This window comes from Gorilla gorilla, chromosome 8 (genome assembly GCF_029281585.2).
Source record: "Gorilla gorilla gorilla isolate KB3781 chromosome 8, NHGRI_mGorGor1-v2.1_pri, whole genome shotgun sequence".
Lineage (NCBI taxonomy): Eukaryota > Metazoa > Chordata > Mammalia > Primates > Hominidae > Gorilla > Gorilla gorilla.
In genome coordinates this window covers 128,727,642-128,755,524 of record NC_073232.2, presented here as the reverse complement: position 1 = coordinate 128,755,524, position 27,883 = coordinate 128,727,642, and the positions used below count along the sequence as shown (strand labels likewise).

The 27,883-nt window shown below is 38.1% G+C and overlaps 1 protein-coding gene and 1 pseudogene across 2 annotated transcripts in view; one reads left to right on the top strand and one right to left on the bottom strand.

The window, feature by feature from the left end:
• Positions 1 to 26,806, bottom strand: part of PNLIPRP3 (pancreatic lipase related protein 3) — a 50,139-nt gene extending 23,333 nt beyond the window's left edge. Inside the window, exons 1-4 of one of the 2 annotated variants that reach the window (XM_019034502.4) lie at positions 26,592 to 26,806; positions 17,801 to 17,955; positions 11,435 to 11,554; positions 10,179 to 10,310 (exon numbers count right to left, since the gene is read on the bottom strand). In XM_019034502.4, the coding sequence (XP_018890047.3) occupies positions 10,179 to 10,310; positions 11,435 to 11,554; positions 17,801 to 17,955; positions 26,592 to 26,640 (456 nt within the window). In that variant the 5' untranslated portion in view covers positions 26,641 to 26,806. The remainder of the gene's footprint in view (positions 1 to 10,178; positions 10,311 to 11,434; positions 11,555 to 17,800; positions 17,956 to 26,591) is intronic. The other variant, XM_055352250.2, reaches the window with a different exon arrangement.
• Positions 14,559 to 15,208, top strand: LOC129525021 (high mobility group protein B3-like; annotated as a pseudogene).
• Positions 26,807 to 27,883: the final 1,077 nt, after the last annotated feature.

Sequence of the window (27,883 nt, the reverse complement as noted above, 5' to 3'; positions counted from 1 at the left end):
TAATATGTGGAATTTTAAAAAGTCAAACTACGTAAGTAGAGGATAATAGTAGTTATCAGGGACTGAGATTGGGGTGTGGTGAATAGGGAGATATTGATTAGTGGGTACAAAGCTTCAGTTACACAGGAGGAATAAGTTTCTGAGATTTATTGCTTAGCATTAATAGTAATGCATTGTACATTTCAAAATTGCTAAGAGTAGGTTTAAAACACTCTCATTATTAAAAAATGGTACATCTGCTGGGCGTGGGGGCTCACGCCTGTAATCCCAGCATTTTGGGAGGCTGAGGCGGGCAGATCACGAGGTCAGGAGTTCGAGACCAGCCTGACCAACATAGTGAAACCCCATCTCTACTAAAAAAATAGAAAAATTAGCCAGTCGCGGTGGTGTGTGCCTGTAATCCCAGCTACTCAGTAAGCTGAAGCAGGAGAATCGCTTGAACCCAGAAGGCAGAGGTTGCAGTGAGCTGAGATCATGCCACTGCACTCCAGCCTGGGCAACAGAGTGAGACTCCGTCTCAAATCTCAAAAAAAAAAAAGAATGAGATCATGTCCTTTGCAGGGACACAGATGAAGCTGGAAGCCGTCATTCTCAGCAAACTAACACCAGAACAGAAAACCAAACACTGCATGTTCTCACTTGTAAGTGGGATCTGAACAATGAGAACACATGGACACAGGGAGGGAACAACACATCGTGCGGCCTGTTGGGGGTGGGGGACGAGGGGAGGGAGAGCATTAAGACAAATACCTAATGCATGCAGGGCTTAAAACCTAGATGATGGGTTGATAGGTGCAGCAAACCATCATGGCACATCTATACCTATGTAAAAAACCTGCACATTCTGCACATGTATCCCAGAACTTAAATAGTGCTAGCATCTGCTTCTGGTGAGGCCTCAGGGAGCTTAGAATCATCGGGGAAGGCAGAGGAGGAGCTGGTGTATCACAGAGTGAGAGCAGGAGTAAAAGGCAAGTGGGGAGGGGCCGTGCTCTTTACAATCAGATCTTGTGTGAACTAACCGAGCAAGTACTCACTCATCACCAAGGGGGTGGCACTAAACCATTCATGAGAGATTCATCCCCATGATCTAATACCTCCCACTAAGCCCCATTTCCAAATTGGGGATGACATTTCAATATGAGATTTGGAGGGGACACACATCCAAACCATATCATTCCACTCCTGGCCCCCCTACACCTCATGTCCGTTTCACATTGCAAAATACAATCATCCCTTCTTACTCTTCCCCCAACATATTAATCATTCTAGCATCAACTCAAAGCTCAAAGTCAAAGGTCTCATCTGAGACTCAAGGCCAAGTTCCTCTTCCCTATGAGCCTGTAAAATAAAAAACAAGTTATTTACTTCCAAGACATAAGGGAGGTACAGGAATTGGGTAAACAGTTCAATTCCAAAAAAGAGAAATTGGCCAAAAGAAAGAGGTAATAGGCCCCATGCAAATATGAAACCCAGCAGGGCAGGCATTAAATCTTAAAGCTGCAACATAATCCTTGACTCCATGTTCCATATTGTGGTGTGAGGAGTGGGATCCCAAGGCCTTGGGCAGCCCTGCCTCTGTGGCTTCTCTGGGTGCAACCCACATGCTGCTCTCTGGGGTTGGAGATGAGTGCCTGCCAGTTTTTATAATCACGGATCTTCCAGTGGATCTAACATTCTGGAGTCTGGAGGGCAGGAGCCCCTTCCCACAGATCCACTAGGCAGTTCCCCAGTGGGGACTCTGCGTGGGGGTTCCAACCCCACATTTCTTCTTGGCATTGCCTTAGTAGAGTTTCTCTGTGGGGGCTCTGCCCCTGCAGCAGGCTTCTGCCTGGGCACACAGACTTATCTATACATCCTCTGAAATCTAGGTGGAAGCTGCCAAGCTTCCTTCACACTTGCTCTCTGAGCATCTGCAGATTTAACACCACTTGAAAACTGCCAAGGCTCATGGCTTGTACCCTCCAGAGCTGTGTTCTAAGCTGTATCTGGGGCCCTAGGAGCTGAGGGTGGAGCTGAGCAGCTGGGATGCAGGGAGCAGTGTCCTGAAGGCTGAGCAGGGCAGTGGCACCCTAGGCCTGGGTTCTGAAACCATTCTTTCCTTTCAGACATCTGGGCCTGTGATGGGAGGGGCTGCCTCAAAGATCTCTGAAATGCCTTTCAGGCCTTTTCCCCACTGTCTTGGATAGTAGCACCCAGCTCCCTTTTAGTCATGCTAATCTCTCTAGCAAGTGGTTGCTCCACAGCCCACTTACATTCTGCTCCTGAAAAAGCTTTTTTTTGCCTGCCACATGGCTAGACTAGGCTGCAAATTTACCAAACTTCAATGTTTTGCTTCCCTTTGAAATATAAGTTCCAACTTTAAGTCATTTATTTGCTCCCATATCTGATTGTAGATTGTTAGAAGCAGCCAGGTCATATCTTGAATGCTTTGCTGCTTAGAAACTTCTTCTGCTAGAAACCTGAAGTCATTACTCTTAAGTTCAACATACCACAGATCCCCAGGGTGTGGACACAATGCAGCTAAGCACTTTGGTAGGGTGTAACATGGGTGACCCTTACTCCAGTTCCCAATAACTTTGTCATTTCTATCTGAGACTTCATCAGCCTGGATTTCACTGTCCATATCTCTATCATCATTTTGGTCACAACCATTTAACAAGTCTCTAAGAAGTTTCAAAATTTCCCTCATCTTCCTGTATTCTTCTGAGCACCACAACTCTCCCAACATTGCTCATTTCCCAGCTCCAAAGTCACTTCCGCATTTTGAAGTATCTTTACAGCAATGCCCTGCTCCTTTTTACTAATTTTTTTTGTGTTAGTTCATTCTTGTGTTGCTATGAAGAAATATCTAAGGCTGGATAATTCATAAAGAAAAGAGGTTTAATTGGCTCATGGTTCCGTAGGCTACACATAAAGCATAGTGCCAGCATCTGCTTATGTCCAGAAGCTTACAATCACGGTGGAAGGCAAAGGTGGGACTGGGGTATCACATGGCAAGAGCAGGAGCAAGACAGTAAGTGGGGAGGTACCATGCTCTTTTAAACAAACAGATATTGTGTGAACTAACTGAGCAAGAACTCACTCATCATCAAGAGGATGGCACTAAGCCATTCATGGGGGATCCACCCTCATGATTCAATACCTCCCACTATTCCCACCTCCAAATTGATGACCACATTTCAACATAAGATTTGGAGGGGACACGCATCCAAACCACATCCTCCTCTTTGTCTATTTTTGCTTCTGCTGCCTGTGATTTTGGTGAAATATCCAGGAAATCATTGTCAAGTCCAATGTCATAAAGCTTTTCTTCTATGTTTTCTTCTAGGAGTTTTATAGTTTTAGGTGTTATGTTTGTCTTTAATCTATTTCAAATTGATCTTTGTGTGTGTGTGTATAGCGTAAGATAAGGGTCAAATTTAATTCCTTTTTATGTGGCTATCCAGCTTTCCCAATGCCAGTTGTGGGAAAAGCCTATCCTTTCTTCATTGTGTATTGTTGGCACCTTTGTAGAAGACCAGTTGACCATACATGCATGAGTTTCCTTCTGAGATCTCTATTCTGTCTTTATGCCAGTGCCACACTGCTTTAATTGCTGTATTTTCGTAATAAACTTTGAAATCAGGAACTGTGATGATTCCAGCTTAGTTCTTCTTTCTCGAGATTGTTTTGGCTATTCAGGGTCCTTTGTGCTTCTGTATACATTTCACAATTGTTTTTACTATTTCTGTTAAAAAAAGGCCACTGAAATTTTGGTAGGTATTACGTTGAATCTGTAGATAGCTTTGGGTAGTATGAACATTTTGATAATATTGACTCTTTTGATTCATGAACACAGGATGTTTTTCCATTTATTTGTGTCTTCTTTAATACAGGTCTGTTCAGATTTTCTGTTTCTTCATGATTCAGCCTTGGTATGTTGTATGTTTCTAGGAATTTATCTATTTCTTCTAGGTTATCTTAAATTTTGTTGTGTAATTATTTATACTAGTCTCATGTTCCTTTTATTTCCGTGGTTTCAATTGTCATGTCTCCTTTTTATTTCTTATTTTTTAAATGTTAGTCTTCTCAAGTTTTTTTTAGTCTAGCTAAAGGTTTGTAAATATTGTTCATCTTTTCAACAAACCAACTTGTAGTTTTGTTCATTTCTTAATATTGTTTTTGTATTCACTATTTTGTTCATTTCTACTGTAATTTTTATTATTTCCATTCTTCTGCTAACTTTAGAATAAGTTTATTCTCCTTTATCTAGTTCAGGGGTATCCAATTTTTTGGTTTCCCCATGCCACAGTGGAAGAAGAATTGTCTTGGGCCACACATGAAATAAATTAACACTAATGATATCTGATGAGCTTAAAAATAAGGTCCATGCATAAATCTCATAATGTTTTAAGAAAGTTTACAAATTTGTGTTGGGCCACATTCAAAGCTGTTCTGGGCTGTGGGTTGGGCAAGCTTGATCTGGTTCTTTTAGGTATAAAGTTAGGTTGTTGAATGGAGAGCTTTTTTCTTTTTAAATTTAGGTGTTTATCACTATAAACTTCCTTCTTAGTTTGCTTTTGCTGAATCCCATAGGTTTTGGTATGTTGTGTTTTCGTTTTCATTTGTCTAATGGTATTTTATAATTTCTCTTTTGATTTATTCTTTGACCCATTGGTTGTTTAAAAGTTTTCTGTTTAATTTGCACATATTTGTGTATTTTCCAGTTTTCCTTCTGCTATTGATTTCTAGTTTCATTCTACTGTGGTCAAGAAAGATACTTGGTATGATTGCAATCTTCTTGAGTTGGCTAAGATTTTGTTCTGACCTCATTTGTGATCTATCCTGGAGAAGGTTCTGTGTGTACCTGAGACGAAAGTGTATTCTGCTGTTGGGTGAAATATTCTATGCACATGTGTTAGGTCCATTTGGTCTAAAGTGTTGTTGAAGTTGTTGTTCAAATAAATTTTCTTCTTATTTGTTTTCCATCTAGGTGATCTATCCGTTATTGAAAATCAGATAATGAAGACTCCTACTATTATTTCACTGCTGTGTATTTCTCCCTTCCAATCTGTCAATGTTTGCTTTATATATTTAGGTACTCTGGTGTTGGGTGCATATATATTTATAATTATTATGTCTTCCTGGTGAATTGATTCTTTTATCATTATATAATGACCTTTGTCACTTGTGATACTTTCTGACGTAAAGTCTATTTTGTCAGATACAAGTACATTCATTTGTTTTCTTATGGTTACCATTTGTGTTGATTATCCTTTTCCGTCTCTTCACTTTAAACCTATGTGTGTCTCCAAAATATAAAATGAATCTCTTGTAGACAGCATGTAGTTAAATCTTTTCAAAACTATCTATTCAATCACTCTATATCTTTTGATTAGAGAGTTTAATACATTTACATTTAAAGTATTATTGATGGAGAAGGACTTACTGTTTTTTGTTTGTTTTGTCTTGTTTTGAGACAGGGTCTTGCTCTGCCAGTCAGGCTGGAGTGCAGTGGCAAGATCATTGTCACAGCTCAGTGTACCCTCAAACCTTTGGACTCAAAGAATCCTCCTGCCTCAGCCTCCTGAGTATCTAGGACTACGGGTGCATGTTACCATGCCCAGCTAATTAGAAATTTTTTTTTTTTTTTTTGAGATGCAGTCTTGCTCTATTGCCAAGGCTGGAGTGTAATGGCACTATCTTGGCTCTCTGCAACCTCTGCCTCCCAGGTTCAAGCAATTGTCCTGCCTTAGCCTCCTGAGTAGGTGGGATTATAGGCACCCACCAGTATGGCCAGCTAATTTTTGTGTTTTTGGTAGATATGGGATTTCACCATGTTGTCCAGGCTGGTCTTGAACTCTTGACCTCAAGTGATCCGCCTGCCTCGGTCTCACAAAGTGCTGGGATTACAGGTGTCGGCCACCGCACCCAGCCCTAAAACAAAACAAAACAAAACAAAACACCTTTTTATAGAGACAGGGTCTCACTATGTTGCCCAGGCTTGTGTTGAACTCCAGGTCTCAAGTGATCCTCCCACGTCAGCTTCCCAAAGTACTGGGATTACAGGCATGAGCCACCACATCTGACCACTATTACCATTTAAAAAAGTTGTTTCCTACCTTTCTGTCTTATAGTTCTTTTGTTCCTCTTTTCCTCTCTTGTTGTCTTCCTTTGCGTTTTGTTGATTTTTTGTGTTAATATACTTTGATAGCTTTTTTAAATCTTTCGTGTATTTTCTATAGGTACTTGCTTTGTGACTACCATAGGGTTTACATAAAATATCTTATAATAATATAATAGTGTATTTTAAGGAGATAACAACTTAATTTCAATCATATACGCCAAAGTCAACACTTTCACTTGTTCACATCACATGCTTCATGTTATTGATGTCATAATTACATCTTTTTTATTGTGTATCTATTAACATATTTTTATAGTTATATTTATTCTTAATACTTTTGTCTTTTAACTTTTATACTAGAATTAAAAGTAATTTACACACACACGTTACAGTATTTTGTATTTGTCTATATGTTTACCTTTACCAGAGAGTTTTATATTTCCACATACTTTCCCTCTTTCTTTCTGTTTCTTTTCTTTCTTCTCTTTTTCTTTCTTTCTTTCTTTCTTTCTTTCTTTCTTTCTTTCTTTCTTTCTTTCTTTCTTTCTTTCTTCTTTCTTTCTTTCCTTCCTTCCTTCCTTTTCTCTCTCTCTCTCTCCTTCCTTCCTTCCTCTTTCATTTTTTTTTTTGATGGAGTCTCACTCTGCTGCCCAGGCTGGAGTGCAGTCTGTTACCCAGGCTGGAGTGCAGTGGCACCATCTCAGCTCACTGCAACCTCCGCCTCCCAGGTTCAAGTGATTCTTATGTCTTAGCCTCCCATGTAGCTGGGATTACAGGTGCGCACCACCATGACCAGCTAATTTTTTGTATTTTTAGTAGAGACAGGGTTTCACCATGTTGACCAGGTTGGTCTCGACTTCCTGACGTCAAGTGATCTGCCTGTCTTGGCCTCCCAAAATGTTGTGATTGCAGGCATGGGCCACCACGCCCAGCCTTCAATTATTATATTCTTTTGCTCCAAGATTTGTTTGGTACTTTTTATATTTTTTTAATCTTCTTGTTGAAATTGTCACTTTGTTCATGCAATATTCATTCTCCTGACCTCATTTAACATTTTTATGATGGTTAGTTGGAATTCTCTGTCAGTTAAATCATATATCTCTGTTTCATTAGGGTTAGTTTCTGGAGATGAATCTGTTTCTTTGGTATATATTGTTTCTTCATTTTCCTTGACTCTTTATGTTGGTATTTGCACATTAGAAAAAATAGCCACCTCTGCGAGGGTGTTCATGGATTGTTCTTTGTGGGAGAAGACTCTCACCAATCAGCCTAGCCAACAGTTCTGGGCACCTGTCAAAACTTTGTGCTGGTCCAAACTACTATCTTCATTCTTAGCAGCCCTCAAGCAACTAGAGTAAGCTGAGTGCCATCAGCACTTCCAAGAGAGTCAAGACAGAAATCAGTCTCTCAGGCAGCCCCTGGAAAAGTTGGAACTTTTGATTTGCAGTCTAACTCTTTTCCTCCCAAGGAGAACATGGGATCTAGGGTATTCTACTCAATCACTTTGTTTGTCTGCATTGAGCTAGGGGAACGGGCTATAGTGACTGCTTGAATGACATCTTTCTTCCCATCTTTGTTCTCATTGGCCCCTAGATACTAAAATATTCTGGGTTCTATCAGTGCTCCAAGACATGTGAGATTGAAGTGATTACCCTAAGCAGCCCCCAGAAAAGCTGAAACATTGGATATGACGTCCCACCTTTTCCGTCCACAAGGTGAAGCAGGAAGCTAGGAGTTTCCTTCAGATCATATGGTGCTGGGTCAGGGGTAGAAGTTAAGACAAGAAGGTATCTCAAATTTTCCTCTGGCCTTCGTTGTAGCTGGTTTTATATTTACCCAGGATGTAAGAGCCTCTCAACTAGTTTCTTAATTTCTCACGAAGAAAATTTGTCTGTTATTGTTGAATCAGTGTGCTTGTCAGAGAAAGAAGGATCCAGGTCTCCCTATTCTATTATCTTAATAATGTCACTCCTGAGCAAGCATTTTTAGTTTCACCTAAGTTTCAGGCTCTCATAATTATCACGAAAATCAAGCAATTGATTTATACTTGCATACGTTTTTCATTTGGTCAAATGTTCCATTTTTTTCCACCAGTTATGACAGTTTTATAAGTCACAGAACAAAGAATATTTTCTCTCTCATTTACATATGTGAATAACTGCCAATGAATGCTACATGGTCATTAGGATATCCCTTCCTCTACTGTTGCCACTATTTTTTTTTTTTTTTTTTCTGAGACGCAGTGTCGCACTCTGGCCCAAGCTGGAGTGCAGCGGCACCATCTCGGCTTACTGCAAGCTCCGCCTCCCGGGTTCACACCATTCTCCTGCCTCAGCCTCCCGAGTAGCTGGGACTACAGGTGCCCGCCAACACGCCCAGCTAATTTTTTGTATTTTTAGTAAAGACGGGGTTTCATTTTGTTCACCAGGATGGTCTCGATCTCCTGACCTTGTGATGTACCCGCCTTGGCCTCCCAAAGTGCTGGGATTACAGGCATTAGCCACCACTCCCGGCCGACTGTTGCCACTATTTTAAATGTCTATTTTCTTTCCTATCTCCTTATATAGGTTGGTATTTGAGATCACTCTCAGCCCTTATCCCCTTCATTCTTCTCCTTCTTCCCCATCTTCCTACCCCATTCCCAAGCACCTGCTTGCCCCAGTACCAATCCAGGTGGTGAATTGTGGTGGGCTAGTAACTTGTGATGAGATGACAGAAAGAGAGGTGGAGAAGAGACTCAGCTGTTCCTTTAGCTGCTCCTTCTTTAAGCTTGAATCCTGAATTATCCCCAGAGGCCCTGGAGCCCACTCACCCTAAACCCTTTTCCCACTTCAAGGTTGCCTATTCAATTCAATGAACATTTTAATTCAACAAACATTTTTCCCTTCAGTTCTGCAAACATCTCCTGTCAGCTTCCTATGAACCACTATTATTTATTTACTGGACATAGGAAAGCCCACAGCTCAGGCCCTAAGGTCAATAAAGAAACTCACAAAAGCTTACAGCTGGCTTTTTTTTTCTAAAGAGAAGATGAAGATGAATCTGATTTCATCCTTTGTACACAAATACTTTCTCTAAAGATCTTGTACCTTAGTCTTCCCTGATAGAGTGGAAAGAGAAGATAGAGAAGTGTCGGGGCATAAATGAGTCTTTGGTTCCCTAATTCCTTCTTCAGGATGTTTACTGACAGTGGTCAATGTTCAAATATCACCTAACCTGGTTGCTCATACAATTTGTTTCTGCTTCTGCCATTCTCCATTCTACTGCCTTGCATTTTCTTCACCCAGTACTTGTCACCAACTGACATTTTCTTGTTCATTTGTTTCTGTATGCGCCTCCATTGCCTACTAGAGTGTACATTTTGTCAGAGCAGAAACACTGTCTTACTTACAAGTCATATCTTCCATGCCCAGCCTACAGTAAGTGCAGAGTGAAATATATATTTGTTGAATGAATGAATGAACCCTCCTTAAAAATCTGAAAGGATTATGCATCTTTAGATTTTACTACACTGCATTTTAGGGTGGGAAATTACTTTTTAGAAAGCATTTGGAGATTCGTGAATGTCGCAGAGTATAGGCCTAATAAATAGCAAGGTCTATTTTATTCCTTTAGAGAATATGTGGGTTAAATAGTTGTGTCTGGACTGGCCTACAGACCTAACTAATTCACAGGCACAGAACCCTGTTTTTGTGTGAAAATACATGTCATATTCTAAACAAATAATATTGAAGGATGGTAACAATCTGTAATTCTAAGGATAGATTTACAATGTGATGAAACTGATTGAGGTGGTCCAACATGCTGACCAAGGCAGTGACCTTGCGGGGGCAGTTTTTAGTGATGAGCCTGTGTAGACACACTGCCACCTAGTGGTGATTCAAATAACCACAGACTCTTTACTGCGAAGAAACTTTTCCTTTTTTGTCTGCCATATACAAATGCTTAGTATTTCACATGTTCAGTACCTGTCTAAGCTAATAAAAAAAAAGACATTAAATGTCCCAACTTCTGAGTGTTAATATCCAAAACCAATTCAATATAATTAAAAAAAATCAACTCTTCTTACCATGAGAACATCAATAAAATAAGCCACCTCAGCACCAACAACACGGAGATTGTTTACAGCATGGATGTATTCCCGTGAACCGTTGATCCAATCTAAATTAATGCAGTTTATATCTTCCAGCTGTAGCAACACCTGGCACAAAGATTTATATAAATGTTAAATAAACAAGTGTTCAAGGAAACCGACGTGTCTCAACACTTGATTCCATAATAAGAAATTATACTAGTAGGTTGATATGGTTAGACTTTGTGTCCCCAACCAAATCTTATCGTGAATTGTAATCCCCATAATCCCCATAATCTGCACGTCTCAAAGGAGAGACCAGGTGGAGGTAATTGAATCACGGGGGTGGTTTCCCCCGTGCCGTTTTCGTGATAGTGAGTTCTTATGAGATCTGATGGTTTTATAAGGGACTCTTCCCCCTTCACTTGGCACTTCTCCTTCCTGCTGACTAGTGAAGCGGTGCCTTCCGCCGTGATTGTAAGTTTCCTGAGGCCTCCCCAGCTATGCTGAACTGTGAGTCAATTAAACCTCTTTCCTTTATAAATTACCCAGTCTAGGGCAGTTCTTTATAGCAGTATGAAAATGGAGTAATACGTAGGTGTTAATAGAGAACCTACCACAGGCTAAGCTCTGTCCTAACCCATATATATATATGTATGTCCTAACCCATATATATATATATATATACACACACACACACACACACACACACATTAGTAATTAGCACCTATGCATTAGTACCTATCTCACGGAGTGAGAATTAAATTTATATATATGTGTTTTATATATACTGAATATATATATATATAAAACACATGTATATAAATTTAATTCTCACTCCGTGAGATAGGTACTAATGTTATCTTCAGTATATGGCCTTATAAATATTTAACTGCTTATGATGTTAGCAGTCTATTAATCTTAAGTATAGGAGAGAAAGATTAATTTCATGGAGTTAACTTGGAAATTGTTTTTCTTAAATTAAATGAGAAATTGATCATACCATTTAATCTCCTGTCAAGAGAAGAATTTATTCAAGAGTGATTATACAAATTTGCTTCCCTTGTAATCTGTGCAATTTATAATAAAAATAAATGGGAAATGGATAACTCATTTGAGGCCCCGGAACACGGATAATTGTGGATAACTGAATGGAAGATTTCCATGAATATACATCAATACCTTGCAAAGTACATTCATGTTAAACATAAAGCTCGCATGCTAGTGTAAAAAGGAGCTTATTCATGTCATACATTGCACATGTCTCTCTGCCATTTGCCATCTGTTTTCCATCCAGCTATGTTGATACGGGTGATCTTGTCTGTTCCAAAATATGAGGCTTGGATAGTTGAAGAATTAACCGCACTGATCTCCTGTTTCAAGCAGAAAGAGATTAAGGAAAAATAATAATTAAAAATTATTTAATAGTTAGTAGACCTAAAGCTGCTCGAAAGCCTTTCACTAAATTTGATCTTTAGCAACCTTCTTTAATATATTTTTACTAAATAGTTATGGCTACATATTATAAAAGTACCAAAAATTATTATTATTATTATTTAGAGACAGTGTCTCACTGTGTTGCCCAGGCTGAAGTGCAATGACTCCATCATAACGCACTGCAGTTGCAAACTCCTGGGCTCAAGCCATCTGGCCGCCTCAGCCTCCTGAGTAGTTGGATTACAGACCCACGACACCACACATGGCTAATTTTAAACAATTTTTTTAGAGACAGGGTCTCACTATGTTGCCTAGGGTGATCTTGAACTCCTGGCCTCAAGTGATCTTCCTACCTCAGCCTCCCAAGTCGCTGGGATTATAGGCACGAGCCACCACATCTAGCTCAAAAAGTTAATGCATTATAAAATGCAGTATACGAATTCAACACAAGGAAAAAATCTTTGATTTTTAAAGTAATGTTTGCAAGACAATGTTGGGAAGTTTAAATCATAATTTCAGTAAATCTTATTTTTGTATAACATTTCTCAGTGATCAGTGTAATTCATGAGAATTAAAACATGCCTAGAAGCATGCCAAAAACATGGCAAAATGGAGGTTGTCCACCCCACTTTATGAGTAAGGAATTGAGGTTAGAATCTCATCACATGAAATACACCAGCATATTGGAGATAATTTTATATGATTATGTCAAATATTCTTTTGTATTTCTTGTATTTTGTTGGATTGCCTTAATAACAAAATTCTCAAAGACTTTAGGAGACTATAAATTTAAGTGATTTTGTTATTTGAAACAATAAAAGGCACAAGTATAAGCGATTCTATTGGAAAAAATGAATACTTAAATCAGCAAATAGCAAGTCTGACAGTGGTGAATCCTATAACCTGGAAGCAACACATTTAGATATTTATGAAATTCAAACAAAGAGCCTATTTCTGGCTACCTGTGTTTAATAGTAATGCAATTAATCATACAATTTGCTGGCTAGGTAAAGTGTCTCCAAGACTGTAAGCTAATGGTTATGAGAGTCATAAGTTGGCTTGCTCAGTAATTATAATAGCTAACACTCCTATCTGTCTATTTGCCAGGCATTGTTCTAAGCACTTTATAGAGTAGCTCATTTAACTCTCAAAACACTGTGAGGTAGGTACTAATTTTAAAAATTAGAAAAGGGGACTCTGAGGGGCCAAGTAACTTGCCAAAAAGTACTGCAGCTAATGAGTCCTGGAGCCAGGGTTCAAATCCACATGGCCTTTGAAGTTAGGTGCTTAACCACTGGGCTCTCAAGCGATGTTCTGATTATAGTGTTCTCTGCTGATAGGGCCCAAACCAGATGTGGGATTTGCTGAAGTGAGCAATAAAATCAATCATCTTCAGGCCTTCTAGGAAGCATTTTTCTGCTAAATAATCCAATCCAAGTACAAAAACATGATTCCATCTATGTCTCTAAGATAATCCAGATGCTCACTCATTTCAACTCTCTTAGGCCCAGCTGGAGCGCCTCAAACACCTACTATAGTCCCATTTCTACATCTGAAAAACCTTTTGGAGGGAATTTAGTCCGAAAAAATTTGTTTATTCTTTTCTCAACATGAGAATAGCATTCTGACAGGCATTGTGGGGTCTGAGCATCTGTTGTCATGCTAGTGTAAAAAGGAGTTTATTCACATCATACATTGCACATGTCTCCCTGCCATCTGCCATCTGTTTTCCATTCAGGTATGCTGATATGGGTGATCTTGTCTGAGATCAATGAGGAGTTTAATCAAGTAGAATAGGTAGAGAAAACACTTTCACATTCACTCTGGCACAACCCTCTAAAGTAGCTTTTCAACATAAATGTGGGAAACTCCATACAGCATCATGGGATCAAAAGAAGACAGCTTAGATTCTGCTGCCACAAGGATAGAAACCAGGAAATGATGTCAATATCGTACAGAATAGGTTATCGAGAGGAAGGGTTAATTAAAGCATCAAGGTTTATCTGGGCCTTTTAGCATTCTTTGACTGAGTAGACATGAAGCATAATAGGTACGAGATCAATCCATTCTGATGACTACATTTCCGGTGATATCATCTCTAGCAAGTAAAAAATAGTTACCAGTTAGGTATGTTCTATCCTTGACTAAAGCTGCAGACACAGAAACTACCGGAAGTGTGCAACATGTCCATCACCACCAGTGACTGTATAAGTCACTCTAGGTTAAGGTGTCATGGATTCATGGGGGAAGTCGGTTGGTTTTATTCTTACAGAAAGGTAACTGTAAAGACCTGTGACCTCCAGAAGACCAAGTTTATCGTACCACACTACATTTACCTTTGACAATTCCTCACTTGGAGAAGAGAGTATGTTAACTGTGTAGAGTTAATTTCTGATTTGTTTATAAATGAGTCCAATTCATATAGCATATGAGTCAGGCCTGTGGAAATCCTTATTTTAATTACACACCTTGACTCATCCTATATCACAGTTGTTAGAAAAACACTTTAACAGCAAACAATAGGCTTCCATCCATTACAAAATTCAGATACATATCTGGTTTAATTACACACGATTCTTTCCAAATGGAGAGAAGTGGGGAAGGTGTGAAGAACATTATTTAGGGAAGTATTTAGTTTTCCAATTTTCTCTTCATTGGCAGCAGGACCCAGCTTCACCTAAACACTGTCTTTATCACCTTCTGTTTTACTGACCGTGCTCCACAGAATTCAAGTGCATGGCCACTTATATAAAAAGATAAAAGGATCAATGAGCCTGATGAGTCCTAAGAGTGAAGATCAGGGAATAGAGTTAGTCCTAAGTGGATAAATATGCCCTGAACATCCCAAAAGGCAGAGAAGGTGCCCCCAAATACTTGTATTCAACATAGATTCTCTTCACTTAAAAAAAAGTTAATCTACTAGCGAACAATACAGTCAGGATGGCTAAAGGGGACCCCTAGAATGGCAAGATGTCTGCTTATGCCTTCTTCGTGCAGACGTGCAGAGAAGAACATAAGAAGAAAAACCCAGAGGTCCCTGTCAATTTTGCAGAATTTTCCAAGAAGCGCTCTGAGAGGTGGAAGATAATGTCCGGGAAAGAGAAATCTAAATTTGATGAAATGGCAAAGGTGATTAAAGTGTGCTATGATCGGGAAATGAAGGATTATGGACCAGCTAAGGGAGGCAAGAAGAAGGATCCTAATGCCCCTAAAAGGCCACCGTCTGGATTCTTCCTGTTCTGTTCAGAATTCTGCACCTAGATCAAATCCACAAACCCTGGCTTCTCTATTGGAGACGTGGCAAAAAAGCTGTTCTGTTTATTCAGTTCAATAGACAATAGGCATTGTTGCTTATTCACAGTCTTACAGATGGAATAACTTAAATGACAGCGAAAAAGCAGCCTTACATCACTAAGGTGGCAAAGCTGAAGAAGTATGAGAAGGATGCTGCTGACTATAAGTCAAAAGTAAAGTTTGATGGCGCAAAGCGTCCTGCTAAAGTTGCCCGGAAAAAAGTGGAAGAGGAGGATGAAGAAGACAGGGAGGAAGAAAAGGAGGAGGAGGAAGAGGAGGAGGAGGAGGAGGAATAAAGAAACTATTTATCTGTCTCCTTGTGAGTACTTAGAGTAGGGGAGCTCTGTAATTGACACGTTTCTTATCTGAGAAGTGTCTGTTGCCCTCATTAGGTTTAATTACAAAATTTGGTCATGATCATACTGTAGTCTCTAAAGGGCTCTAGAAATAGTCAGTGGTTTACACGAAGTGGCCACGGGTGTCTGGAGCACCCTGAAGCTGTATGAAAGTTGTACATATTTCCAAACATTTTAAAATGAAAATGCAAAAGAAGTCAAAATATACATAACATTAAAATCAACATTTTAACCATTTTAAAGTGCAAACTCAGTGGCATTAAGTCGTTCACATTGTCATGCAGCTATCACTACCATCTTTCTCCAGAACTGTTTTCACCCCAAACTAAAATTCTGTACCCATTAAACAGGAACTCTCCATTACCTGCTCCAGATATCTCCTATAAATGAAACCATAGATTATTTGTCCTTTTGTGTCTGGCTTATTAGCAAAATGTTTTGAATGGTCATCCATGTTATATTATGTATTGGCATTTCACTTCTTTTTAAAGCTAAGTAATATTCCTCTCTTTACTTCTTGATAATTATAAAACTCAAACTTTTGAGGAATGTTTCTTTATAAGTGTCTCTATACCCATAGTAAGAACTTTTTTTCCTTGTTCTAGAGACAGCCACATCTACAGAATTGGTCAAACTCATGTAACATATGGGTCAGGCCTGTGGAAATCCTTGTTTTAAGTACATACCTTGATTTATCCTATATCTTAGTTGTTGAAAAACACTTTTACTGCAAACAATCAGGCTTCTATCCATTACAAAATTCAGGTACGGATCTGGTTTAACTACACATGATTCTTTCCAAATGGAGGGAAGTGGAGAAGGTGTGAAGAACATTATTTAGGGAAATACTCATCTACAGATGGCTGGCAGATTTCAGTAAAGAGTAGTGTGTACATATGTATGTGTGTCTGGTGAGTAGACAGCTACAAATCAGACCATATTTGTATGGTAGGAATGCATAGGAGAAGACTGCCCTGTCTGGCAAGGCCCAGCAGTATGTGATGGGCCTGATGGAAAGTAAGCCCTGAGGTTACAGATTCAGGTAAAGACTGGAAATGATCTTCTCTGGCCCCACTTTTTTCCTGCTCCCTAAATATAGATCCTCCAACCACTCCTAGTCCTGCCCTCGTTTCTCTGCTTCTGAGATTTCATGTACTCTTTGGGTTTCAATTTGCAACCCCAGCCAGAAGACTTTTGAATCTTTTTCTCCAGCTCTGGGCTCCCTGCTTCGCTGTTAGACTAACATCTCCAACAGCCTGCTCAAGCCTCACCTGTCCAGAATCTAACTTCTTCTCTTTTATCCTCAATTTTCCTGATAAGAGGGTTATCATTTTCCCAATCATTTACGTGTGAAATCTCAGACTAGTTTATGATGTCTATCATGTTGATATTCTATTATCATAACTACTTTCATTACTGCAGTTCAGGCTGTTTCCCGTGTGTGATCCAAACTGCACTATAGCTTTCTATTTAACATTGTCAAATGGACCTTTCTGTGATGATGGAAATATTCTATATCTGTACTGTCCAGTATGGTAGCCACTAGCCACATGTGGCTATTGAGCACTTGAAATGTGGCTGGTGTGGCTGATGAATTGAGTTTTTAATTTTATTTAATTGTAATTTTAATAGTCACATGTGGCTAGTGGCTACTATGTTGGACAGCACAGTTCTAAATGGCCTCATAGTCACCTCTATTCTCTTCCAGCTTCAGACAAGAGAGCAACAGCAGCCAGAGTAAATGCCCTAAAGCATCTCTGAAAAGCTCTCAATGGGGCCTCATGGCTTACAGGATGAAGTACAAACTCCACAGGAAGGAACTATACAATTTGTTCCTCAACTACTTTTCTAACTAACCTTACTTTTGAAGACTCCTTCTCTGCCCACAGACTAACCCAACACGTCATTCATCAGATGGGCCTGTGGTTTCTCTCCTTTATGTTCATGCCACTTCCTTTGTCATTACCCTGCTTATCTCTGCTTGTGAGCACCTTGCCCATCCTGCAGGATACACCTCAAATACATGTCCTCCTCAAAATGTTACCTGGTTCCATCCCTAACCTCAAGGTGAGCTCTTCTTCACTTTGTTCCCAGAGTCTTTCAGTTGCATCTTACATCACAGATCATAATTTGTGTTGCAAGAAAGGTATTTGTTTGTACATGTCATTTCTCCCACTGTAATAAAGTCAAGACTGTTCTGTTTATTCAATTCAATAGACAATAGGCATTGTTGCTTATTCACAGTCTTACAGATGGAAGGTTCTCAGTTGGTACATTGACTGAACATAATATCAAGTTTACCTGTTGTGAAATAACGTAAGAGCAATCTTCATATTTAAATCAGATATATCAGAACAGATAATATAGAACAGATAACATAGAAAAAATCTGACTCATAATACTGAAAAGAAATGTTTGCATTTAAGTCAATAGCATATGTCAGAATAGGTTACTGTATCTATGTCTTCTGTATCTATAGGCAAATCTTATATTTTAGAATAATCCATGTGTGAAGGCTGCAAGTTAGCTTACCTGATAGGCATTGGGATTGTGTATAGTGTAGAGCAGGAAACGAGTGTTTATCTTCTCTGGAGACCAGGGTAAACCTACCAACTCTGTTGAGAAAGTCCTGGTCCATGGTAAACCATCTTTGAAACACCCTAACCTTTCATAGCAAACTTCTTTTCCTGCAGCAGAAAGGTGGAGTGTCAGTATAGAGGAACCAGGCTTAGAGAGAGGCTGTGTTTCTCACTGTGAGTTAAAGTAGACTTTAATTTTGGAAATTAACCCCTCATTGGATTTATGGCTTGAAAATATTTTCTCCTATTCTATAGGGTTGCCTTTTCATTTTGTTGACTAGTTCCTTTACTGTGCAGAAGCTTTTCTGTTTAATGCAATCCCACTTGTTTATTTATTTTATTTCATTGCCTGTGCTTTTGTTGTCATATTCCAAAACAATCATTGCTAAAGCCAGCAACAAGGAGATTTTTCCTATGTTTTCTCATAGGAGTTTTATAATTTCAAGTCTTACATTTAAGTCTTTATTCCAAGTTAATTTTGTATATGGCATAAGGTAAGGGTTCAATTTCATTCTTTTGTATGTGGATATCCAATATTCCCAATACCATTTGTTGAACAAACCTATCATTTCCTCATTGTTATATTCTTGGCACCCTTGTCAAAGACTAGCTGACCATATACACACAGGTTTATAATTTTGTATATGGCGTAAGGGTTCAATTTTATTCTTTTGAATGTGGATATCCAATTTTCCCAACACCATTTGGTGAATAAGCCAAACATTTCCTCATTGCATATTCTTGGCACCCGTATCAAAGACTAGTTGACCATATACACATGGGTGTATTTCTGCACACTCTACTCTGTTCCATTTGTTTATGTGTCTGTTTTTATGTCAGTATCACACTGTCTTGATTAATATAATTTTGTAGTAAATATAGTTTTGAATCAGGAAGTGTGCTGCTTCCAGCTTTGTTCTTCTTTCTTAAGATTGCTTTGTTATTTGGAGTCTTTTCTGGTTCCACATTAACTTTAGGATTGTTTTCTCTATTTCTGTAAAAAAAATACCTAAGGAACTCACACAACTTAATAGCAAAAAGCAAATAACTAAATTTTAAAATAGGCAAAGACCTGGACAGATATTTTCCTTAAGAAGCATACAAATGGCCAACAGCCATATGAAAAGATGCTCAACATCGTGAATCACTATGGAAATGTAAATCAAAACCTTAATGAGATATCATCCCACCCTTGTTAGGATGGTACTGGCCACATTCCAGCCTCAGCAAAGCTCAGCCAGAAGGGCAGGCTTGAAGCCGAGAGATAACAGCTCAATAACCCAGCGCATCCCACTCTTCACTTTGTCTCACCTCTTCCTCCAATGCGGTCAATACACTGTTTTGTTTTTTGTTTGGTTGTTTTTTTTTTTTGGCTCATTTATTGGCTTCTATTGTAAATTTAAATAGTAACCTTCTATTTTTTGATCCATACATCATAGTCATTAGAACCTGACTCCCAGTTTCCTAAGAGGAAGATTTTAGTGGTACTGACTCTCCCTCTCTTCCTCCCTTCCAGCTTCCAAGGTCTGTCAGCTTCATAACATTGCTTTCATACTATCAAAAATAAATAATATTCACACTTTGCTCTATAAGCAAAATTAATCTTTCCATGTTTTGTCTGCAGGCTGACTCCAAAAAGTTGAAAATCAACGAACAGAATTTATATTATTATGACTAGATAAATATTTTTGGCTTCAATCAACTCGCATGCTATAATTACATTTCCTTTTCTGCACCTCCATTGTTCAGACACTCATTCTCTTCAAAGAAGACGATTCAAATGAATTGTCTTTCTTAATATTTGAATTACTCAGGATCAGTGTCATCGTAATTTACTCCATATTTGGATCATGCCTTTCTTGTACTGTTTGTGTTTTCCTATATTCTCTGGTTGCCTTTTTTTCTCTTCCTGGAAGAATGAACATGTGCCTTCTTCAATATATTCCTATTATATTGCAGCTTCTTAATATTTCTCCTGCCTGGAATCCATTCTGATCCTTTTCTAATTTGAACCCGTGACTTCATAGTTGGATCATGGCTTTCTAAAACAGCCTTCTGTTTTCCCTAGAATGCCCAGTTGCCCTTATTTTTTGCATTCTGTTGCTTTTTTCTCCAGGTCCTCAACTACATTATTCAGTCTATGGATTTTAAAATGAAGATTTTTATAACTAGTCCTTATTTTCTATGTTTATCGCTTACCAGGGTTATCTACCACTGTGCTCTTTTTTCCATAAGAAAATACTCACAGAGAGTGTAAAGTTAAAGGAAAATGGATGTGATAAAGCACAGTGAGCAACATTATAAGGTATTAAAGCCGCTTAAGAAAAGGTTGAAAGATTAATAGTTCTGTAAAAATAATGTTTGCTATAAAGTTAATACATTGAAATTGGGTCAATAACTTAAGTGGCCAATAATAAAGGATATAGTTTTAAAATTATGGTATTGAGGAATATTATGAAGCCATTAAAAATGTTTATAGAGAATTTGTAATAATATCTGTAATGGAAAAAAGTAAAATTCAAAGAAAGTTACCAAAATATTAATGGTGAATCCCAGTGGTTTTAATTTTCTTATTTATACTTGTCTATGTTATCAAATTTTCAGTAATAAATATGAATTACCTTTATAATAATAAAAAAGTCACAAAAGGAGAGAAAGAGTACTTCTTTACCAAATGATGCCCAGTCTGGTTTTTTCTTTTTGTCTTACTACTGCTAGTAAAAAATACCAAAAACAGATTTAGCCTTATGTGTCATACATGTGAAAAAATGAAGACTTAGAAAAAGTGATGATCTAAGTGAACTGTATTGCTATTTGTGGCAGGAAAATAATTGAACCCTTATGCCGGTCAGTCTATCACTAAGTGGAATTGGGAGATATAGCCTAGCTTTTGCTAGGTTACTTTATGGTAATAAACAGCCCCTCACATCTCATTGGCTTACAAAAATTAAGGTTTATTTCTTGCTCATGTTATCCTTTGGCTGCAGCGGTTTTAGGTTGGGCCTAGCTCTGATTTACCAGCCTTCTGCATTGCAGGATCCAAGCTAAATGAGTAGCCTCTGTTTTGAGCCTGTGTCTGTTGGGGCAGAGGAAAAGAATGCAACTGTGGAACCATGCAAAGGCTCTTAAAGGTGTCTAGACTTAGAACACTCTCTTCCATGTCATGTGGTCAGAGATGAATGTGTATAATGGTCTTACAGGGATGGAGAGTCAATATGGGGAACAACAATACAATCTACATACTATGGAAGGGTATGTAGGTTTCAGTTTCTATAAGTACCACCAGTATAACATCCTTACATGTTCTACAAGAATGAAAACCCGTTGTTATTTTAATTTGCATTTATTTAATTACCAGAAACTTTGAATATCCTTTTGTGCATTTCTAGCCATTTGTACCTCTTGTGGATGAGATCTTTGTGTCCTATGCATATTTTTCTAAAGTTTGTTTTTGCTTATTTATTTGTAAAAACTCTTCAAAGAGTAGAGAAATTTGCTTCCTTTTAGTCAGATATCTGGAAAATATACTCAAATTTGTTGTCTATATTTTTGTTTTACTTTACTTTTGTCATTTAGAAATTTTGCATTTATGCAATCAAAATTATCAGGCTTTTGCTTAGTGGCTTTGGGGTTTTGTTTTGTTTGGAAAAGTCTTCCTCACTCCAAGACTTTTTTTTTTTTTTTTTTTTTTTTTGAGATGGAGTTTTGCTCTTGTTGCCCAAGCTGGAGTGCAATGGCACGATCTCAGCTCACTGCAATCTCCGCTTCCCAGGTTCAAGCGATTCTCCTGCTTCAGCCTCCCGAGTAGCTGGGATTACAGGTGTGCACCCCCACACCTGGCTAATTTTTTGTATTTTTAGTAGAAACAGGGTTTCACCATGTTAGCCAAGCTGGTCTGGATCTCCTGACCTCGTGATCCGCCCGCCTCAACCTCCCAAAGTGCTGGGATTACAGGCATGAGCCACCGTGCCAGGCCACTCCAAGACTATTAACAATTACACACTTTTCTTTCAAACTTCTTTCTAATGTTTTATCTTTTACTTTTGAATGTTTACCCACCTGGGATTTATTCTAGTGTAAGGAGTAAGACTTTCATCTAGAATTTCAATTCTTTTACTATAAATTTATGCAAAGTCTAGTCATTTTAACTTCATACACATCTGAGGTTATTTCACTTTATTTAAATTTGCCATCATGGCATCGTTAGTTTTATTAAGCAACTGCCACATAGGCTTATGAATGCTATCTTTCCTGTTTGTATGATTCACTTCTACTTATATTTTTATTTTTATTACTTAAATGCTTTCTTCACCTTTACTTATTTTTTTTCCAGTTTCTTCAGTTCTTGAGTCATTGTATTTTAATATATTCTCTAGTTGAAATGCTTTATTTCCCCTTTGGCCTAAGAATTCTTTAAAGAAACATTTGAAAAACAGCACATTACATGAAGCTAGTGTTAATTGGTTAAGAAATCATGTAAATTGGCATATTAGTTCTTATCTTCCTAATTTCCACTTTCTAAAGGAGTCACTTCTCTATCTTACTGTGAGCAGGCTTTTCCGAAGACATAGAAAAGCTGGAAAGTAGATTCGATAATCTATTCAAGAAATATTTGTTTGTGCCTATTATTTGCCAGATGCTATTAGCACTGGAATTCAGCATTGGAAAAAACAATTCTAGCCCTCATGGAGTATATAATCTAGTAGGGGATGTAGAGACAGACAATAAATAAGAATACGTTTTTCAAAAATGGCTACATTAAAACAGTGACAGGTGCTAGGAGGAACCTAAAGCAGGGAAGGGATGAGGCTGTTTGTGTGTTTAGGTGAGGAGGGGTTTGCAGTTCGAATAGGGTGTCCAGGGTAGCATTTGCGTCAAGACCTGAGGGGGAGAGGAGCAAACCACGTGCAGATGTGCGGGACAGCATTCCAGACAGAGGGAAGGAAAGTACAAGTCTCTGCAAGGAAGCAGAGAGCCTACTGTGACTGAGGAATGAGGAGGCACCGGGACTAGGGCCCAGGGAATGGAGACAGGGAGAAGACATAGCTCCACAATGTCTTACTCTGCAATTTCAAAATCTAAACATCTCTGGGGAAAAATAGTTGCTTTTGGATTTGTTCATTTATTTGTTTTCTAGTTTGCAGTAACTAGTTTGGCAGCAATAACAGACCTAAAGCTGTTTATAGTCTTTATCCCATTTAATATGAGATTAAATTATGTGGGATCGTAGTCATGTATTTTACTACATAAATATTCATGTGATTAAATATGGGGTTCTGTCCTAGATTTTTCTGGAAATTATGTATTATATACAGTATGTTTACCATAGCATGTTTCAAAATAATTTTTAAAAACCCTAACATTTGTAATGCATGTGGCCCCCAGGAGTTTGAATAGGGGTAGATGGATGAGTAGCAGGGGTTAATGCTAGGAGGTAACAGAGGGCTAAAGCATGTAGCACTTGGTAGTTCACTGGTTCTTACTCTGAAGTGAGATGGGAAGCCACTGGAGGGCTCTGAGCAGAAAAGTGACATGGACTGACTTGGCTTAGCTTCTGGGCAAGGTAGAGGAAGAGGCCAGTTAGGAGACTATTATAACAAACTAGATAAGAGTCAATGGTGGCTAAGACTAGGGTGGTAGCAGTGGAGGTGGTTACAAGTGGTCAGGTTCTGCATGGATTTTGATGGAGGATCCAAAGAGTTGTGCTGACTGATTGGCAGTGAGGTATGACAGAAAGAAAAGTCAAGGATGATGCAAGGTGTTTTGGCCAGAGCACCTGGAAGGCCATTAATTGTGAAAACTTTGAGATGAACAGATTTGGGGGTAGATATTGAGAGTTCAGTTTTGGATATGTAGATTATATATGAATTAGATACCTAAGTGGAGCTACCTTGCGTGTATGAGACTGGGATTCCAGGGAGAAGTTCAGCTGGAGAGATTACATTTGGAAGTCATTAGCATAAATGGTAGGTACCAGAAGATTGAAGGCAATGGACTCTGTTACAGATTTAATAGATGAGATATAGGTAATAATACAAATGAATGTAAGCTCAATTGTTAAATTTATGGCAGTTGTGTAATAGATATGTGGTGTGTAGGAGAAATATATGTATTATCTAAATTTTACATAAGTATGTATTTTGTTAAAATAATTTCTTATTAGGCAGACATTTCTCTCCTCAATTCCCTTCGTATCCAGTGTAAATCCTACAGTCAATTAAAACCACACCCCTGTACTCTCCTTGAACTTCTCTCCTGTTCTTGCTTCACTTGGCTTAACCACAACTCTGGTTAAACCCAACACTTCACCTATTTCCTGTCTACACCTGTGCAGCTGAATGTGCCTGGAGGAAATCACATACCGTACTGACTATCTCACTTTTAATTTGTGGTTATGAAATTAAAGCAGATCCTAAAGCTACCCAGCCATCATATCATATTTTCCTAGGCCCTTCATTTTCCCAGACTCCTGGGTTATTTCATTCTTCTTGCCTCTCAAACCTCCAACATCTTCATGCCCACCAATCCTCTTGGCTGATGACCCTGTTTCCTATTTCAATAGGAAACCAGAAACAAAGAGAAGAGACCTTTTACAAGCTCCCAGCGTGTCTATCCAGCTACCTGCAGATATCTGCCCTTCTATTTTGCCTTCACTCTGTTCACAAGAGATGAACTGTCTTTGTTTCTCGCAAAGGCAAACCTTCATCCTATTAAGACTCCATCTTCTCTCACCTACTGAGGGGTAAGTCACAACATTACTCCCTTCTCTTTCTCCTGCTTTACCAACTTTCCTCCTGTCTGCTGGATCATTCCTAGCCTCACACAAACATGCTGTTATTTCTTTCATCTTAAATTGACTTCTAGGATGCTGACTCTCCTAGGTTTCCTACCACTTCACTGAGTACTTCTTGGCAGTCTTGTTTGCTAGTTTGCCTTCATCTTCCTGATTTCTTAATGAGGAAGTGTCCTAGGACTCAGTAGTTCCATCTTCCTTCTCTACCTGCAGTCACTCCCTTGATGATCCTGTCTGTAGTCATGGCTTTAAATATCATCTCAGCAGATCAGGGCAAACTGCCTATTTCTTAATTCTGCCTTCACCAGTCTAACTGCTTTCAGCACTCAATTAGGACTGTCCTGGGGCAGGAGAATCACACAAAATAGAATATAGTTCTTGAAATATGAAAACTAATGATAGTCCTATCTCCTTCATTTTTTATCCAATAGAGGAGAGCTGGAGGTCAGGGACTGAAAAACACTGAATTGAAAGTCAAGATTGGCCAATTCCACAAGCTAGCGCCAAGATGTTACACAACGAATCTCTCTGTGTTTTGTTTTCTTCATCTGTGTAAATAAGAGCGAACATTTATTGATTGCTCACTACTAATATGTCCCAAATCCCATGCCAAGCATTTTACATGAATTGCAGATTGAGTATCCCTTATCCAAAACGCTTGGGACCAGAAGTGTTTCAGATTTTGGGTTTTGGAATGTTTGCATATACACAATAAGATATCTTGGGGACAGGGTCCAAGTCTTAACACAAAATTCATTTATGTTTCATATATACTTTATACACATAGGCTAAAGGTAATTTTATACAGTATTTTAATAATTTTATGCATGAAACAAAGTTTGTTTTAAGTATTTGTATGTGAAATATTCTGCTTGTGACATCATGTTAGTGCTCAAAATGTTTCAGATTTTGGAGAAGTTTAGATTTTAGATTTTTGGAATGGAGATGGTCAACTTGCATCTTATTTAATTTGCACAACCCTATAATTTTATTTTGGTTACTGCCCTGTTTCTACAGATCAATCATCTGGGCTTAGAAAGGTTAAGTACTTGTTTAAAGTTAAGCAACTACCAAGCAGCAGAACGAGGACTAAAACCCAAGAAGATTCAGAATTCAAACCGGTGGTTGAACTGAATGTTAGATGTGACGACGGTCTTCTTACCACCATACTATCTCAACCAACTACGTGATACTTTACAACAAACGGGTTGATCTCTTTCAACATTAAAATTATTTGATTCTAGTTTGGTTAAAATAAATCAACTAATTTTAATGTTTGCTTATAGGCACAATATTAAACATGGATGGTAAAAGTAGCCAAAATCACTAACTCCTTACATTGTAATGTCTAAGGAGTCCATAGTATAAAGAGCAAACATGTCAATGAATACTGAGTTAATGTTTAAGAAATGTCCACAGGCTAATATCCCTCCAGAAAACTGTGACTGAAGTGGAAAAAAAAATGGACACTCCAACTGACATTAATAATTAGTTAATTCATTCAATTATTGAGTATCTACTATGAGTCAGCTACAGAATTTGGAAATTTGTATATATTTTCTCATTTATTGCTATGTACCCATCTTAGAAATGAAGAAATTGAGACTTCAATGTCTAAGCCCATAAGACTAGTACGTGGCAGAGCTAGGAGCCCAACACAAGACTGTCCGGCAACTCTTTTATATTGTTGGAAATAGATGCTTCTTTATGTTCATAAGACTCATTCAGTATTAAGTGATGCATTTTCCATTGATAATTTTATGGTAAGTGAAAAAATAAATAAATACAAAGAAATATAAGCAGCCAATATTTTAAACATATTCATAAAAACAATAAACTACTTATGAAATTAGCAATAGTAATTTCTAAAGAATAAGTTCATGTCAATTACATTTTAGATGTAAGTATACTCATTATTTTTAAAGAACTTATTATAAATTATGAATCTTACCTCTTGATGTGCCAAAGAACAAGAATGCAACAATCCAAATTCCAAGCATCTAAGCTGATTTTTTAAATCACATAAAAATCTTCTTGAAGATCTTTACTTGTAAAGTCACCTCACTATAAAATACTAAGTGGTTTTCCTCACAATGATGCAACTCAATGTTTAAACTCTACGTTTAAAAGAACATGTTATTCCACCTTATGCTCTGCAAAGTAAATAAAATTATCGGGGTGTGCCTTACATCTTGTGATTGGCAATGGAAACTTCCAAGGTTTTGCTGTTTCATTATTAGTAATATTTTGGTTAAGCACAAACTGAGTCACTCTTGAAAGTTACTTTAAGGTTACAAGGTGTTAGATAATAAGCATTTAAAAGGTAATATTTTTTTCCAAACCAGGATTAGGCACTTTCAGAATATTTTTCCCTAACACATTTTTGTGTGTAAGCATCCCAATTAATACAAACAGACCCTGCTATAAGATGTTCCGAGTTCAATAACAAACATAGCTAATCTTTTCCTCTTACCTGTGTGGCAGTATAATATGGGAGTTATCAGTATTGTTTTCAGAGCCCGAATGCTGGGTCCAAATTCTGCCTCTGCCACTTATTAGCAGTGTGACCTTGGGCTAGTAAGCCTCACTATTCCTTTCCTTACCTGTAAAATGGGGATGATCATGGTTCCTAGCTCATATGCTAAATAAGATGATTGAATTATTTATTGTCTGAAAAGCACCTGGTACACAGTAAGTACTATATTACCTGTTAATTTTTTGGTACTGTCATTGTTCAACTATGTTAATGGGTGTATGGGCAAATTGATGTTCACATATAGCTAAATATAACCTTACATGATTGTACATAGGCTTCATGATATACTTTAACATAATAGAAACTTGCCATTTTGGCTACTATGTTAACTTAAAGTGATGAGCAATTCAATCTACAGATATTCTTAGTCAGTTTGTCAATTTTTAGACGCTCATAGAAAATAGCTAACATTATTTCTTAGTTTTTCCTAACTTTTTGTTTCTGACTATTATAATATTAAAATTTCCAACATTTTTGAGGCACAGCCTTTTCATACAAACTTTGTTACATTATGCAAGAATTAGACAAAGAAGAGATTATGAACAAGAGTACTTCCAAGTCCTGGATGCTTTATTTGGTTGAAACCTTTCCTGGTATTCATGGCAGTCAGTCCACACTGGCATGCAGACCTGCAGTAATTAGAGAATTAACTATTCAACAGCACCAAGCAGTGTGCCGGACACGCTGTGAGTGCCCACACCATAGAA